This window comes from Durio zibethinus, chromosome 19 (genome assembly GCF_047325235.1).
Source record: "Durio zibethinus cultivar Kanyao isolate XHJ-2024 chromosome 19, ASM4732523v1, whole genome shotgun sequence".
NCBI lineage: Eukaryota > Viridiplantae > Streptophyta > Magnoliopsida > Malvales > Malvaceae > Durio > Durio zibethinus.
Window position 1 is genome coordinate 18,907,717 of NC_143180.1, and position 15,740 is coordinate 18,923,456.

At 31.5% G+C, this 15,740-nt stretch overlaps 2 protein-coding genes across 7 annotated transcripts; both read left to right on the forward strand.

The window, feature by feature from the left end:
* The first annotated feature begins 815 nt into the window (after window positions 1-815).
* LOC111310474 (retinoblastoma-related protein-like) lies at window positions 816-7,869 on the forward strand. Of its 5 annotated transcripts, none has more exons than XM_022909973.2 (19): window positions 816-1,035; window positions 1,365-1,518; window positions 1,638-1,742; window positions 1,829-1,971; window positions 2,057-2,153; window positions 2,267-2,313; window positions 3,064-3,262; window positions 3,576-3,642; window positions 3,867-4,046; window positions 4,128-4,321; window positions 4,422-5,310; window positions 5,565-5,715; window positions 5,799-5,871; window positions 6,116-6,292; window positions 6,376-6,495; window positions 6,573-6,717; window positions 6,835-6,947; window positions 7,298-7,413; window positions 7,515-7,869. In XM_022909973.2, the coding sequence occupies exons 2-19, from the start codon at window positions 1,435-1,437 to the stop codon at window positions 7,663-7,665; spliced, it is 3,051 nt and encodes a 1,016-aa protein (XP_022765708.2). In that variant the 5' UTR covers window positions 816-1,035; window positions 1,365-1,434; the 3' UTR covers window positions 7,666-7,869. The 5 variants fall into 5 exon arrangements, with proteins under 5 accessions (XP_022765708.2, XP_022765705.2, XP_022765709.2 ...); XM_022909970.2 differs by having other exon boundaries at window positions 1,406-1,518; XM_022909974.2 differs by having other exon boundaries at window positions 1,406-1,518; window positions 4,422-5,241.
* Window positions 7,870-13,026: 5,157 nt separating this feature from the next.
* On the forward strand, window positions 13,027-15,484 carry LOC111310476 (uncharacterized). 2 transcript variants are annotated; one of them, XM_089748750.1, is made up of 2 exons: window positions 13,027-13,342; window positions 13,904-15,484. In XM_089748750.1, exons 1-2 carry the CDS (start codon window positions 13,264-13,266, stop codon window positions 15,097-15,099), a joined length of 1,275 nt encoding a protein of 424 aa, XP_089604876.1. In that variant the 5' UTR covers window positions 13,027-13,263; the 3' UTR covers window positions 15,100-15,484. The 2 variants fall into 2 exon arrangements, with proteins under 2 accessions (XP_089604876.1, XP_089604875.1); XM_089748749.1 differs by having other exon boundaries at window positions 13,028-15,484.
* The last annotated feature ends 256 nt before the right edge of the window (window positions 15,485-15,740 follow it).

Below are 15,740 nucleotides of genomic sequence, written 5' to 3' on the forward strand. Positions count from 1 at the left end.
AATTTATGATTTCATACATAATTCAAATATTAAATAAAACAACTAGGTATTTTTTAAAAAAAATATAAAGAATAAATTTAAGACATCTAAACAGAAAAAATTATACATATTTATTATCAAGAAAAAATCTTCTTTTTTGTAAAAAAATAAAATGTAAATGGGTAAAATCATAAGCTGCTGATTTGAGTGATAAAAATTTTAATTTTTTTAAATAAAATTTTGATTTTAAATTGTGTGAATAAAAAAAAAAATTTTAAAAAATAAATTTAAAAAAATTTACTCTCTTTATGAGATTTGATATGATTAAACTCTAAATTAATCAGATTCCTGATAACGCACTCGTAATAACATTTCAGTCCACACAAAACGACACAACTCGATACAATTAAACGACACCATTTAAAAAAAAACAAAACCAACTCTTTTCAGTGGTCCCCCATACCCACACGAGTCACCCTGGCCCGCTGGGCACCCCGTCCCAATTTCCAAGACTCGAAGACAATGACGATCCGCCGGACCGGAACGTCTCGGCCCAAACTCTCCGTTAAAATTCACTGTAACAGCGAAAATTGCCACCACCTTTCTAAAGCAGGAATCTTCGTCAATCGTCACGGCGAGACGTTGAACAATTTTGGCGGCAAAAAGCCAATCCCAACATTATGACCTGTCAAAATTTAATTGGCTAACCATGTATGCCATGTTCATGTGCATGTCCATCATGATGTCATGTTGGTTAGTTTTCCCGCGCTAAAGAGAAAGATCCTTCCTTGATAGGATTTCCACAAAAAGCGGCCCACAGTTAAGAGAAAAAAAATAAGGAAAATATGAGAAGGAAAAATTCTGGGTTCTTCTTGTTCTTAACTAAAACATAAATAAAAAGAAAAGAAAATTCTTTTTTTTTATTCTTTCTACTGGTTTTTCTTCTTCTCGATCCGTTAAAACGCTGTGTTTTGGAGGGAGGATTTGAAGCTAGGGTTTTCTGCTTCACTGAATCTGTAGATCCGAGATCCGAAAGGAATTTCTACCTCAAATTTTGTAAGTTTTCTTTTCAATTCTGTTTTAATTTTTATTATAATATTTTAATTGTTTGGCTGGCTTTCTTGAAAGTTAATTCGCCTTTTCTGAAGAACAAAAAAATGATTTTTTTTCTTCTAACTTTTACTTTCCTTTAATAGTTATAGCTAAAATTTTAAATTTTTGGCGTAAAATTTTTATTTTGGCCTGCGGGTTTGAGTTACTGACATTTTTGTGGATTTCTTTTTATTTTAAAGTGAATCTTGTGATTGTTTTTCATAATCAGCGACTCTATTAGATAGGTTAATCTTGAATATGCTGATTATGAGTTTCTTGTTAAATTTTTCGAGGGAATTGGAATCTTCAATTTTAAAAAATTGATAATTTTTAGATCAGCTGCTAGGGCTATTTCGAAGAAATATGGAAGACGTGAAGCCTTCAGTTACAACTTCAAGCAACGCGGATGGCGATGCCATTGAAGCTAGATTCACTGCTTTGTGTAAGGTAGTTATGTATTCTTTGTAGCAGTATTAGTTTAAATTTTGCTTCTTCCTTTTTTTTTTTTTTTTTTTTTTGGTGTGTGGTGATGTGTTTTTTCAATTTTATATTTTTATGATTTATAGAATGATTTATCTTTGGATGAGAAAACTTGCACGGAAGCTATGAAGCTCTTCAAAGAAACCAAACACCTTATATCGTCAAATGTGTTGGCAATTGGAAGCGGGACGGTATCTTTGAACTTCTTTTTATATGGAAATTACTAAAGATAGTTGCTTTTAGATGAGCTAACTTTGTTGCATTTATTCTGGATTAGCTTGAAGAAGCAGAGCGATTTTTGTTTTCATTTGTTTTATATTCGCTGAAGCGGCTAAGTGAAAAGCGTGGAGAAAATGTGCAACAAGAGTCTGGTGAAAGTGGGTTTACATTATGCCAGATATTGAGAGCTACAAAGCTAAAGTATGATTCTATTAATTTTGTGTACATACTTGTAGTTTTTGTGTTGATACCTGGTTTAACGATAGTGAGCTTTTTTGTCTTGCAGTATCGTGGATTTCTTTAAAGAGTTGCCTCAGATTGTGGTAAAAGCTGGTGCTGGTTTAAGTAACATGTATGGTGAAGATTGGGAGAGTAGACTGGAGGTAGTGGAAGAATATAGATTTATGGTTTAACTTGCTTTTTATTTCTAAAATAAAAATTGTTTGGCCATGTGACTTCTATTTGACTATCTGCTTATGTTACTTTAATCAATTAGGCAAAGGAGATGCAGGCCAATTTTATGCACTTGAGCCTTCTAAGCAAGTAGGTGCCCTTCTTTTGTATACTGTTCTAGGTTAGTTGATGCTTGTGCATATAACTTTGTAATGGCACTATCATTTCTCTTTTTTTTTAATATAACTATGATTTACTAAATTTGATGGTTTCTTTTGAATGCATGAAGCACCCCTAGCGAAAAGGCATATTGCTTCTCATTCATCAATTTATGTTCCATAAGGATGTAGATTCTGCAGTGTGCATTTTTCTTATGCCAGCCTGCAGTTTGGTTGTTTATGTTATCTGGAACCTTGTCTGAAATTTACAAGAGCAGGCCTATATATTGGTGTTTTTATTAAGTGTTTATCACCTGTGCAGGGGTTGGGGAGGGAGGTGCACTGTACAAGATACGCATATCAAAGATGTTGAAAAATTAAAAACCATAACCATAGAATACATTCATACATGCACACACAGACACACACCACAGACTCATCCTAATTATACCAGTAGCTGGTCATGCGGCCTGTTTATGGCATGTTTTGACTGTTATCTTGTCCAAATGGATAATAAGATTAAATTTAGGATAGTGATATATGTATGACATTGTCATTTAGGCACACTGCAGAATTATATTTTAATAATATATTGCACAGAATTTGTACTGTGTATTTGATGAATTTTTACTATCATTCACCGAGCAACTGTATCCTCAACCCAAATTTTCTGTGTACTTTATATAATTTTTCCATTTTGTAAAGTAAATAACATTTGCATTGCTATTTATTGGTACAAAAGGTCATACAAGCGTGCATTTTGGGAACTCTTCTTGACAAGTGATGCAAATATTGACAAGAAGCAAAATCCTACCCGTGCTTCTGATTATGTGTCAGAGTACCATCGTTTTGGGTGGTTACTGTTTTTGGCACTCCGTGTGCATGCATTCAGTCGTTTTAAAGACCTAGTGACTTGCGCAAACGGTTTTGTTTCTATACTGGTCAGTTACACTATTCTTTGGCTTTCTTAATAGTTGATTGTAGGAAGGCAGACTTGGTTTTACTAAAGAATAACATGTATCTTGTTTGTCGAATGAAACATGTTCTGATTATAGTAGTGCAGTTTAAGGATTAATAAAAACTAATCAAACAAATGGAAAATAAAGGTTGAAAGTTAAATTTAAATGTGTTTCAAAAGATTCAACTCAAATAAGCTATTGTCTTTGATGCATTTTCTCCTTATACATTTACTAGAGCATGTAGCAATAATTCAGAGGTTAATGTTTCCTTAGAATTTAATGTGATTTTTAACAGGCTATTCTGATTATACATGTTCCAATTCGCTTCAGAAACTTCAACATCAGTGACTCTCCACGCTTTGGTAATTATTTGCTATTTCTTGACAGTCGAAATTTTAGATATATCCTTCTTTTTTATATAGAGAAGGCATTTGTGATTTCTTTGCTGGTGTGTGTGTGTATGTGTTTTGCCAGTATTCTTCACTGGTGTTTAGTCCTTACCCTTTTACAGTTTTCTATTTGCTTTTCCTGTTGGAGATAAAATTGGCATTCCTCATTGTTGATTTTTTGACATGTAACTGTTCAGTTAAGAAAAGTGACAAAGGTGTCGACTTGCTTGCATCACTGTGCAACATGTATGATGCTTCCGAAGATGATTTGAGGAAAACAATGGAGAGGGCCAATAAGTTAATAGAAGATATATTGGAAAAAAAGCCATGTCCAGCATCTGAATGCAAAACTGAAACACTGGAAAATATTGATACAGGTTTGTCGCAAAGTCTTGAATGTAATTCCACCAGCATACTTTTATTTGCTTCTGCTTCTAATTATCTGATCTTTGATGCAGATGGCTTGATCTATTTTGAAGGTTTAATGGAGGAACAATCTCTTTCATCTAGTTTGAATATTTTAGCAAAAGATTATGATGATGCAATTCATAATAAAGGTGATCTGGACGAGAGGGTGTTTATAAATGAGGAAGATAGTTTACTTGGTTTAGGGAGCTTGTCTGAGGGTGCTGTGAATGTTACTGGCATCAAGGTGCATTTCACATTTGAGAAAGCATATTCTGCTTTGTTGGTTTTTATGCTTTATGTAGCAGTCACTTATTTCTTGGAATTTTTTATTCTGTTTTGAGTAGAGGAAATTTGATTCAATAGCTTCACCATCAAAGACAATCTCAAGCCCACTGTCTCCTCATTGTTCTCCTGCTTCTCATGCAAATGGTGTTCTTGGGCCTCCCAATGCAAAGATGGCAGCTACACCCGTCAGCATTGCAATGACAACTGCGAAGTGGCTTCGTACTGATATTTGTCCACTTTCACCAAAACCCTCAGCCGAGTTGCAGCGCTTTTTATCATCCTGTGATAAAGATGTTACCAACGATGTGATACGAAGGGCACATATAATATTGGAGGCAATATTTCCAAGTAGTCATGAATGTACTGGAAGCCTTCAAAGTTCAAACCTGATGGATAATATATGGATGGAACAACGAAGACTAGAAGCACTTAAGCTATACTATAGGGTTTTGGAAGCAATGTGTATTGCGGAGGCCCAAATATTACATGCACCTAATTTGACCTCTTTATTAACTAATGAGAGATTTCACAGATGTATGCTTGCTTGTTCTGCTGAACTAGTGCTAGCGACACATAAGACTACCACAATGTTGTTTCCTACAGTTCTGGACAGAACTGGTATTACGGCCTTTGATCTAAGCAAGGTGATAGAGAGTTTCATTAGACATGAGGAGTCTCTACCAAGAGAATTGAGGCGGCATCTAAATTCTCTGGAAGAGAGGCTTTTGGAGAGCATGGTGTGGGATAAAGGCTCCTCAATGTACAATTCTTTGATAGTTGCAAGACCTGCCTTATCTGCTGAAATAAATCGTCTTGGCTTATTGGCAGAACCAATGCCATCTTTGGATGCAATTGCGATGCATATCAACTTTTCTGGAGGTATGCCTCTGGTGCCTTCTTTGCAGAAGCATGAAAAATCATCGGCTAATGTTGGTAGCTCCACATTAGGTATGCAACATTGGTAGCTTACTTGTACCACTTGTTATATTTTCAGATATGGAAAACTTTGTGACCAGGATGTCTATTTTCTTCTTTACTGTAGTTGTTACATTTTCAGATATGGAAAACTGTGACCAGTATGTTGATTTTCATCTTTACTGTAGTAGCTTGTGTTATAGAGTTTGATTACAGTTATTCTTTCGCAAAGTGTTAAATTTGATTCTATCCTAAACTTAATTTACAAAGCAATGTTACTTTTTCAGGTCAAAATGGTGATGTCAGATCTCCCAAGAGACTATGCACAGACTACAGGAGTGTTTTGGTTGAACGGAACTCTTTTACATCACCAGTGAAAGATCGTCTATTAGCATTCAGCAACCTTAAGAAGGCTCCTTTGCAATCTGCGTTTGCCAGGTATTGTATGGTGTAACTTCTGGGGGAAGTAGAAAACTTGGCACTGGCTTACTGCATTTTAACTTGGGGTTATTGTTTTGTAGTCCAACACGCCCTAACCCAGGTGGTGGAGGAGAAACATGTGCGGAAACAGGAATAAATATATTTTTTAGCAAGGTATCAAAATATGAGATAAATTAGACTTTCATTTATTTTCTTAAATTCTTACATAACTATGGTACACCTATGTTTATACTTTTACAAAAATTTAACCTATTAGTACTGTTGTAAAATGTAAATATCCCTTGATATATTTTTGTGGTGGCAAATTGCACACACGCACTGACTTTTTAATTTGATTTAGCTTCAGTGATTATTGGTCTGCTCCATGTCTAACATGTTCTTTGCTCTCCACTGCCAGATTAATAAGCTGGCTGCTGTCAGGATTAATGGAATGGTTGAGAGGCTACAACTGTCTCAACAGATTAGGGAGAGTGTATATTCTCTTTTTCAACAGATACTTAGCCGGCGGACTTCTTTGTTTTTTAACCGTCATATTGACCAGATCATCCTTTGTTGTTTCTATGTAGTTGCAAAGGTCTGCTCTTCTTATGATACCTTCAGCTGCTGTTAAATTTATCTGCACTGTTTCCTCTTACTTTCTGAATGAATGGCCTGCAGATTTCTCAGTTGCGCCTGCCTTTTAAGGAAATTATTTACAACTATAGGAAGCAACCACAATGTAAACCACTAGTATTCAATAGTGTATTTGTTGACAGGTCATCAGCTCGACGGAATGAGGTATGATGTCGTATCTCTACTTTCTATGCTGCCTGCTTTTCGAGGGAATTTAAACCATTTTAATGATCTGAAAACAGAGAACAGGGCAGGATCATGTTGATATTATTGCATTTTACAATGAAATATTTGTTACTGCTGTAAAGCCTTTGCTGGTAGAACTTGGTCCTGCAGGAACAACTACAAGAACGAGCAGGGTTCCTGAAGCTAACAATAGTAATGATGGTAATCCTTTCAATTTTTTTTTCCATTATTATAAAGGGGATTATGATGTTATTTTCTTTCCTTGCTGCTTCTGCAAGCCATTCTAATTTGCTTCTACTATCTTTATTGACTAATTAGGTCTGTGCCCTGGATCACCTAAAGTTGCTCCTTTTCCGAGTCTCCCTGATATGTCCCCTAAGAAAGTATCTGCAACACACAATGTATACGTGTCTCCATTGCGAACATCCAAGGTACTTAATCTTTTATTTTTCTGCATTTGGTTGACTTGATTGATCAATTTTCCATTTACTAGAAAACCAGACTCGTACATTTAAGATTTGAACAGCCTCCTGGAACAAAAAAGGAAAAGTGTATTTGATTGCAAGAACTAGTGCCTCTACTATTTCTTTACTTTGTTTAAAATGCAGCACTCTTAAAAGGTACAAAAAGAAAAAAGAAGACCTTTAATTTCTGATATTTAAGTTTAATGAATCTTGTAGAAAAAGTTTGAATCATGGGTTTTGTTTCTTATTTGAATCTATGGTTACAGAGTTAAGTAAGTGTGTGCCCTTTTTTAATTAGATCTTGTTTTTATCTATAGATGGATGCTCTAATCTCGCATAGCTCAAGAAGCTATTATGCTTGTGTTGGAGAGAGTACTCGTGCCTTTCAGAGCCCTTCAAAAGACCTAACTGCTATCAACAATCACTTGAACAGGTGTTCTTCTCTTCTCTCTCAGGGTAACAATTCTTTTCAAATATAGAAATTCTTGTGATGCAGTAAACTAATGATGTTGCCACTTGCTTTGTTTCTTTCAGTACCCGGAAGATCAGAGGGGCACTCAACTTTGATGATGTTGAAGTTGGCTTAGTTAGTGATTCTATGGTTGCAAATAGCCTTTACCTTCAGAACGGGAGCTGCGCATCTTCATCTGGTGCACCTTTAAAATCTGAGCAAACCGAATCTTAGTGGAGCACAAGTATTCCTTGTAAATTCTGCCTCTCTTCCCTATTATTATATTCTACGTATTTAAGTTTATCACACGGGGTATTGTATGAGCGGTGAGTTATTGTAGAATAGCCGCCACCTCCCCTACCTGCTTACGAATGTTAGATTCACTACTTGAAGTTTGGCCTAACAAAATGAATAAAATGTGCCATTTGTTTTTTTGCCTGTTTTTAGCAAATAATAGCAATTTTGGTTATCATTTGTTGGTATTACATGCTCTTTCAAGGAGTAATCTTGGTATGTTTCATGAGATGTTTTAGAAGTCAATTTCTTGTTCAACGGTGTGTCTACGATATCAAGTAGAGGCATCAATTGCTCTATGTAAAAGGGAGCAATGATAACTCTGTCCAGAAGATTCATGAAACGATAACTAAAAGCTGTTGGAATTGAGAGGAATCAATGCCATTTTTTCATGGAATTGAGAGGAAGAATAAAGAGTGGAGAAATAGCTTTGTTTGTTGAAAAAAGAAATGGCTGAGCATTGTTGTGGAAGATGATGCCCAAGTCAATAGAAAAAGGCCAACCTGCCATCGATAAACTCCGCAAGTTGCCTCTTCTTTTCGAGATTTTACGCAAGAAAAGTGGAGTTTTAACCCTCTTGAAGAGTTGGGTAGAACCCTCCCTGATGGAAGATTACCCAACGCAAACATCTGCCCACAATTTTGAACATCTGAATTGATCATCTTCCAATTGATTTGGAGCAGCCTGATGGCTGATCGTAGAGAACAGTTCAAGAAGGGTGGCCTTGGCAGATTTGGTAATTTAAAATTAATGTCACAAAATACAAAAATGATAAAAAAAGAAAAAAAAAAAAAAAGGCAAATGAAACATGTTAAAATTTTAATAAAAATTATATATACGAGTTTAATAAAAATAAAAATATATATTTTTAATGTCGACACTAATTGTGATGGGTAGTTTTTATGTAAAACACAATATAAATATATAAATTATTAACATTTATATAATATAAATATACAAAGGATCATTTTACTGTGATAAGGTTATTACATTCTTATCAAAATCTGATGAGGAAACAGGTTCTAATAAAAAACTCAGTGAGGATTTGGTTGAAAATGGAGTTGAACCATATTTAACAAGAGCACAAAGTTTTCTGACCTGAGAAACATAGAGGAATATCATAATTTGGAAATAAGCCTGTCAAAAAACCCGCAACCGGGGAGGTTGATTTGGATTTGGATGTTGCCAAGGATCACAAGTCGAGTCCTCAACCTTATTCCTCAAGCCAACGTACATGCTACAAAACCAGAAGCCTCTGCATCTATTTATCTGGTGCGTCCCCATTCAAAGTACAGTACTCCAGACATAGTATGCTACAAAACAAGAGTGTCGTCAAAGGATAATGAAAAGGTTGAAGCAATTGAAATCAATAAAAAATTAAGAAGCCATTGCAAGCCTCAAAACCAGGTGCTGAGGGTCGTCGAATGCTCGTATCTGACTTTTATTTGGCTTTGTGAAGAAAGCTCAAGGAGAATTCTATTTACTCCCCATTTAAGGTTATATACATTCCACTTTTATATACATTTTAAATTAAAAACTTATTTTTATATTTCTATTAAATAATCTCTTCACTCACTTTTTATTTTTCATTTTTCATTGTCTGAAATTGATCTTATTAGAAATAAATATCCAAAAAATTTTGAAAAAAATTTATCCCGTTATAAAAAATTTATAATTAAATATATATTTAAAAAATTTATATATTTTCGAAAACAGATTCTAATTCGAAAATAAATGATGACTCTTGAAAATCTATTTTTAAGAAAATAATATAATTCTCGAAAATAAATTTTTTAAAAGGTGTGTTTTGATCTCGGTAAATTTTTTTTTTAGAATTATATGATTTTCTCGAAAATGAATTTTTAAGAAGATAATATAACTCTCGAAAATTTATTTTCGAGAAATATAAGATGGGTTTTAGGTGTATAAGTTATTAAAGATATTTTTATTATTTATTAATGATTAAAATTGATATTTGATATTTAAGTATTTTTAGAAAAAAAATTTTGAAGGTGAATAAAAAAATTTGATATAATATTTAGAACACCCCTTTTATATTAATCCATCAGACTTTGTTGCATCAGATTATACATCTAATTTAAGTTTTATTGCAGCGGAAAACTTGCACTGAACAGCCCCTTGAATTAAACCATATATTAAGTTTGGTGGATTTCTACCGGAGAACGTGGTCCAAAAACAACAAAATGATTCACGTTTCAAAGTCGGGAAAGTTTTCTAGTACATTGCTATTGGTAAATTAGAGTTATATATGTTCTTTACTTACATGAAAATTTTTAAGTAATATAAAAAATATTGCTTTTTTTATTGATTTTGTTTGGTTTTTTTATTGATTTTTATCATAAAATGTATTAGTTAGTATGTATTTAAAATTATTTGGTCTTTTCCAAAAAAAAATTTATTTGGTTTTAATTTTAACTTTTATACCATGTAGCATGCAACCTCATAAAAAACAAATCAATAGAATCGATTTAAACGATATACTCATAAATATGTAAAAGAAATAAATGAATATCAACTTAAATAGAATCAACAAACACCAATTAACATTTCTCATATATTTAATATGTATATTTATTGTATATTTTTATTTTTACTTAATTTTTAAATAATTTACCCAATTAGAAAGTTCTTTTTAACTCGTGATATGAACTTCTATTTAAGAACATTTATTAGTATAGAATATAGATAATAACAAATTGAAATCTTAAAATGTTTAAAAGTGTTGAAAATATCATAAGTTGTTATTTAAAAAGAAAATAATACTAGAAGGACATAAGTATAATTTATTCATTTTATTTGGGACAAAAAATGCAAAGAAAAAAAAATCTTATCACTTCTTAGAAGTAACATAAGTCCCACATAATCTAAGTTAAACAAAATTACTTAGACTGCCTTTGGTTTGAAAAATTTATAAATTTTTTCTTAAAATTTTGATGGTAAGTGTTTGATTCTTACGTTTGATTTAAGGTAAATTGATCACAAAAAAAAATGTCAGATTTTTAACAATATCTAAAATTCTGGAATCATAAACACACTCTTTCTTATAGTATTTTAAGATTTTGAGAAGAAAAGTTACCTTATTTTTAAATTTAATATAGATAAAAAATTATGACATAGTCGTTATCTTTTTGAAAAGTATCTGAAACTCAGTTGTAGGTTTTTGTCATTTTAAAATTTTTTTATATTACAATTAAGGCATTATAAAAAAATAAAAAAGATCATTTATTTACAAAAAGATTATTTAACGTGTTTCTGTATAGAACGTTATAAATGATCTTGTTATAAAAAAAATTAAATGATTGTTAAAGGCGCTTTTATAAATGATCCTTTTATAAAAAAAAAAATTAAAAGATCATTTAAGGTACTTAAATTATCTTTTTAATAGATTATTTAAGGTGTTTTAGTACAAAAACATTTTAAATAATCTTTTTAATGACTCATTAAAGGTATTTTTATACAAAAATATCTTAACTAATTTTTTTATAAAAAAATTAAAAGATCATTTAAGTTATCCTTTTAACAAATTATTTAAAACGTTTTTATACAAAAAAATACTTTAATTAATTTTTTTATAAAAAAAATTAAACAATCATTTAAACGGATTATGTAGAAAAATGCCTCAAATCAAAATCCACTTAAATGATCCTTTTAATCTTTTTAAAAAAAGTAAGGATGATTTAAGACGTTTCTCCTTTTATCGAAAAATTAAATGACCAATTAAGGCATATAAAATGTCAAACGATGCTAATGTTTACATACACTTCAATTAATGATATTTTATAAATAAAAATAATAATTAATTAAAATATTTATTTTTTATTACTAAAGATATCATTTGTTATTTAAGTATTTATTATTAATAAAATAAAAAAATTATTATCATATATGCCAAAAAAATTATACAAAAATTAATACAAAGTGATTCTTTCTAACCAAATAAATAAATCTGAATATAAAATACTCTAAAAATAAAAAAAATTCTCAAATATAGTACTTTCTCAAAAATTATACTTTCAAATTTAAGATGAGGTGAACCAAACTTTTTATCGAAACTGCATGCCGTTTGAGGTTACCAAGCACATGAGTTGGTCATGGGTTAGCTCGTGGGAGGCTATGACGTGGTTGACACCATGGTTTTAGATATTCTGTTTTTTTTTTTTTTTTTGCTGGAAATACCACCATAGGAAAAAAAAAAAAAAAAAAAAAACCAAGTTTGGAGGAACCTTGGCCATTTGTTGACTTTCATCATTTATCAGTCTCATGTTTTTTGAGTTTCTGTTGTATTTGATAACCAAAGAAAGATATTTTGAAGACAATAATTTTGTAAAGTTTTAAATAGAAACTAAAATCTCTTAAAAAATACTAATGTAAATAAGCATCAAAGTAATATAACAAAAAAATAATTTAATATATGATAAATTATAAAATAACCCATACAAGAGAAATTGTTATATATACATGCCCCGAGTGTATTTTATTTTCAAACGTCAAAACATATTATTATTTTTATATGGTCAAAGAGATTGGTGGGTTGCCTTTTGCTTGGGCTCCAAAGAACGTTAAAAATAAATGTGTTTTATATATTTTAATTGATATAATTAATTAATTTTTTCAAATTTTATTTTAGTAAAATAAAACATGAGATAAAATATGAAATTAGTATTTAAATATTTTATTTAATAATAAATATATTTATATCTTTATTAAAGAATTGACTTTGAATCTTCTTCTTTTAAAAGTTATGAAAAAATAAAATTAAAAATAAATATAATTTTCATGGATTCTATATTTTTATATAACAAGTATATTACATATAAAATAAATAAATATTTCAAAAGCTTTTATTATTATTATTATTATTTGCTAAAAGAACACACAAGTAACCATCTAAAAATTCATAATTTTAACTACCATGAAATCCTTATATAACCCATAAGAAATTACACACAATGTTTAATTGGAATTCGACAATAACATACTATTGGGGTTCAAAAGCATATTCAATTTAATTTAATTTAATTTAATTTAATATATTATTTTTATGCTCTCATTTTTTTAAATTATCAAAATAATAATATAAATAAAATATCTTTAATAAAATATATAGTTTTTTAAAATAACATATAAGAATAAAAATAAAAAACAATTTTAACATTTACATTATAATTAATTAATATAATTATATATTGTATTTTTATCATCACAAAATTAATAATTGAATGAAATTTAATTTATTGTATTTGATTAAATCCATATTTGTTAGCAACATTTTTATTTTAGCTTTTATTTAATAAAAAATATTTTAATCCCATATTTGTTGGTGCTTTAATTTAATTTTTAATTAAGATTTTGATTTTTTTTATTGTTTTTGTGATTTTTGGGATCTTATTAAAATTTTTTCTTTGCCATTTAAAAAGAAAACTTAAAGAAGGTTTAATCCACAAAAATCGAATTTAATATATTGTTATAGATCGGAGTGTTGAAGAAGAATCGGAGCTTTGCATTTGTTTGGTGAATATGATGATGATGAGGTGTTGGAAAATCGCTTCTCTTCCTTCTTCTTCCGCCATTGATCTTCTTCAACGTTTGGAATTGGGTAACCCCAAATCTCTGAATTCTCTTCCCTTCCCTTTCTTCAATTGTTTTTATGCTTTAAATAAGGAAAGTCCTCTCTTTTATTGTCAAAACTCTTACTTCTCTACCACCCCCGCCAAGAAATCCAAGTATGTGTTTGATAAAATTGATGATGCCTTGGCTTTGTTCAATCACATGCTTCATACCCATCCCCACCATTGTATTGTTGAATTTAGTAAATTATTATCAGCCATTGTTAGAATGAGGCATTATGAAATTGCTATTTCTCTGTGGAGACAAATGGAATTACTAGAAATTCATCACAATGTTTATACTCTCAACATCTTGGTTAATTGTTTTTGCCGCTTGCATCGTATGGATTTTGGGTTTTCTGTTTTGGGGAAAATGTTGAAGCTGGGCATTGAACCTGATGTTATAACATTTTCCACTTTAATCAATGGCCTCTGCATTGGAGGTAATGTAGCTCAAGCTGTGAGGTTGTTTGATGACGTTTTTGTTCGAGAAGGGTGTCAGCCTAACTTAGTTACCTATAATACGATAGTGAATGGTCTTTGTAAAATAGGTGAAGCTACTCGTGCTGTTAGACTGCTAAGGACTATTGAAGAAAGAGGCTGTGCACTGAACACTATAACATACAACATCATAATCGACAGCCTTTGTAAGGACAATCATGTAACTGAGGCTTTGAAGCTTTTCTCTGAAATGAGCGGTAAAGGAATTCCACCTGATGTTGTCTCTTATAATTGTTTAATTCATGCCATGTGTAATTCATGTCAATGGAAAGAAGCTACAACATTATTCAATGAAATGGTGGCTACCAATTGCAAACCCGATGTAATCACTTATAGTGTTGTGGTTGATGCACTTTGTAAAGAGGGTAGGGTTTTAGAGGCTCAAGATATTCTTGAGAGAGTGATTCAACAAGGAATTGAGCCTAATATAGTTACATATAATTCATTGATGGATGGATATTGTTTACGAGGTGAAATGGACGAGGCTAGAAAAGTATTCAATTCAATAACCAATAAGGGTTGCACACCTGATGTATTTAGTTACAATATCATTATTAATGGATATTGTAAAGCTAAAAGGATAGATGAGGCAGTGAGACTTTTTCATGAAATGACTCGAAATGGATTAATCCCTAATGTTGTTACTTTCAGCACTCTTATTAATGGCATGTCACAAATTGGGAGACTTGCTGTTGCACAAGAAATTTTCAAAGAAATGTATGCTTATGGTCTAGTACCAGACACAATCGCTTACTCTTCCTTGTTGTATGGCTTATGCAGGCATGGTCATATTAATGAGGCATTGGAATTTTTTCGTGCAATGCAGAGCAGTGGGTTAGAACCTGATATTGTCCACTATAATATCTTAATTGATGGCTTGTGTCTAGTTGGGCAACTTAAAGTTGCTTGGAAATTATTTTATGCACTCACAGTCAAAGGGGTACACCCTAGTGTTTGCACATATAGTACAATGATCAAAGGACTTTGTAAAGAAGGGCTGCTGAATGAAGCATATGAATTGTTTAGGAAAATGGAAGTGGATGGTTGCATGCGAGATAGTTGCTCTTATAATATCATGATCCAAGGATGTCTTCGCAACAACGACATATCACAGGCAATACAAATTCTTCATGAAATGGTTCAGAAAGGATTTTCCGCAGATGTATCCACAGCAGCCATGGTAGTGGATCTATTATGTAGTGATTCAAAAGGTGAATGTTTTCGTGCACTAGTTCAGAAATTGTGAATGCTATCGAAGTGTTAATATGGAATAATCTCCTCTCAATCGACATTGCTGCAGTAAATCTAGACATGATTTATAATATGAACCTGCTAGTAAATATGCTAAGCAGTGCCAAACGGGATAGTTTGGATTCATAAAGTTAAACCACCAAATAATTGTGGGGAGAGTTTCTGCTTCCAACTGTTGGCAGATCTTGAAATGGATATGGTAGTTGTAATTGTGGTTGAGTCGTGGAATCATAGATTTTAAGCTGTAGCAACAAATGATATTTATTGATGCACCTTTTGTTCTGTCCTGAATTACTAAATTGTTATTGTTGTAATCTAATTACATTTCATTTTGAAATGGGGTTTTATGGATGGTGAGAATTGGAGGTGGAGAATTCACTGTAATCAAGGAATCTGATTACCTCGTTAATGGCGAATTTTGTGATGACAAAGGTGCTTCTCCTAAAATGTTAAATTGCCTCCTGTAAGTTTTTTTTTTTTTTTTTTGATGTAATTTTCATTAGATCACAAATGATGGGAAGGCATTCCTCTACCCAATAACATCACATAAGACTCCTCAAAGAAAGTGCATATTTTGCAAGTCTGTGTGCTGCTCGTGTAAACAGCTTTGAACTGGTGGAATTCATAACTGAGTAG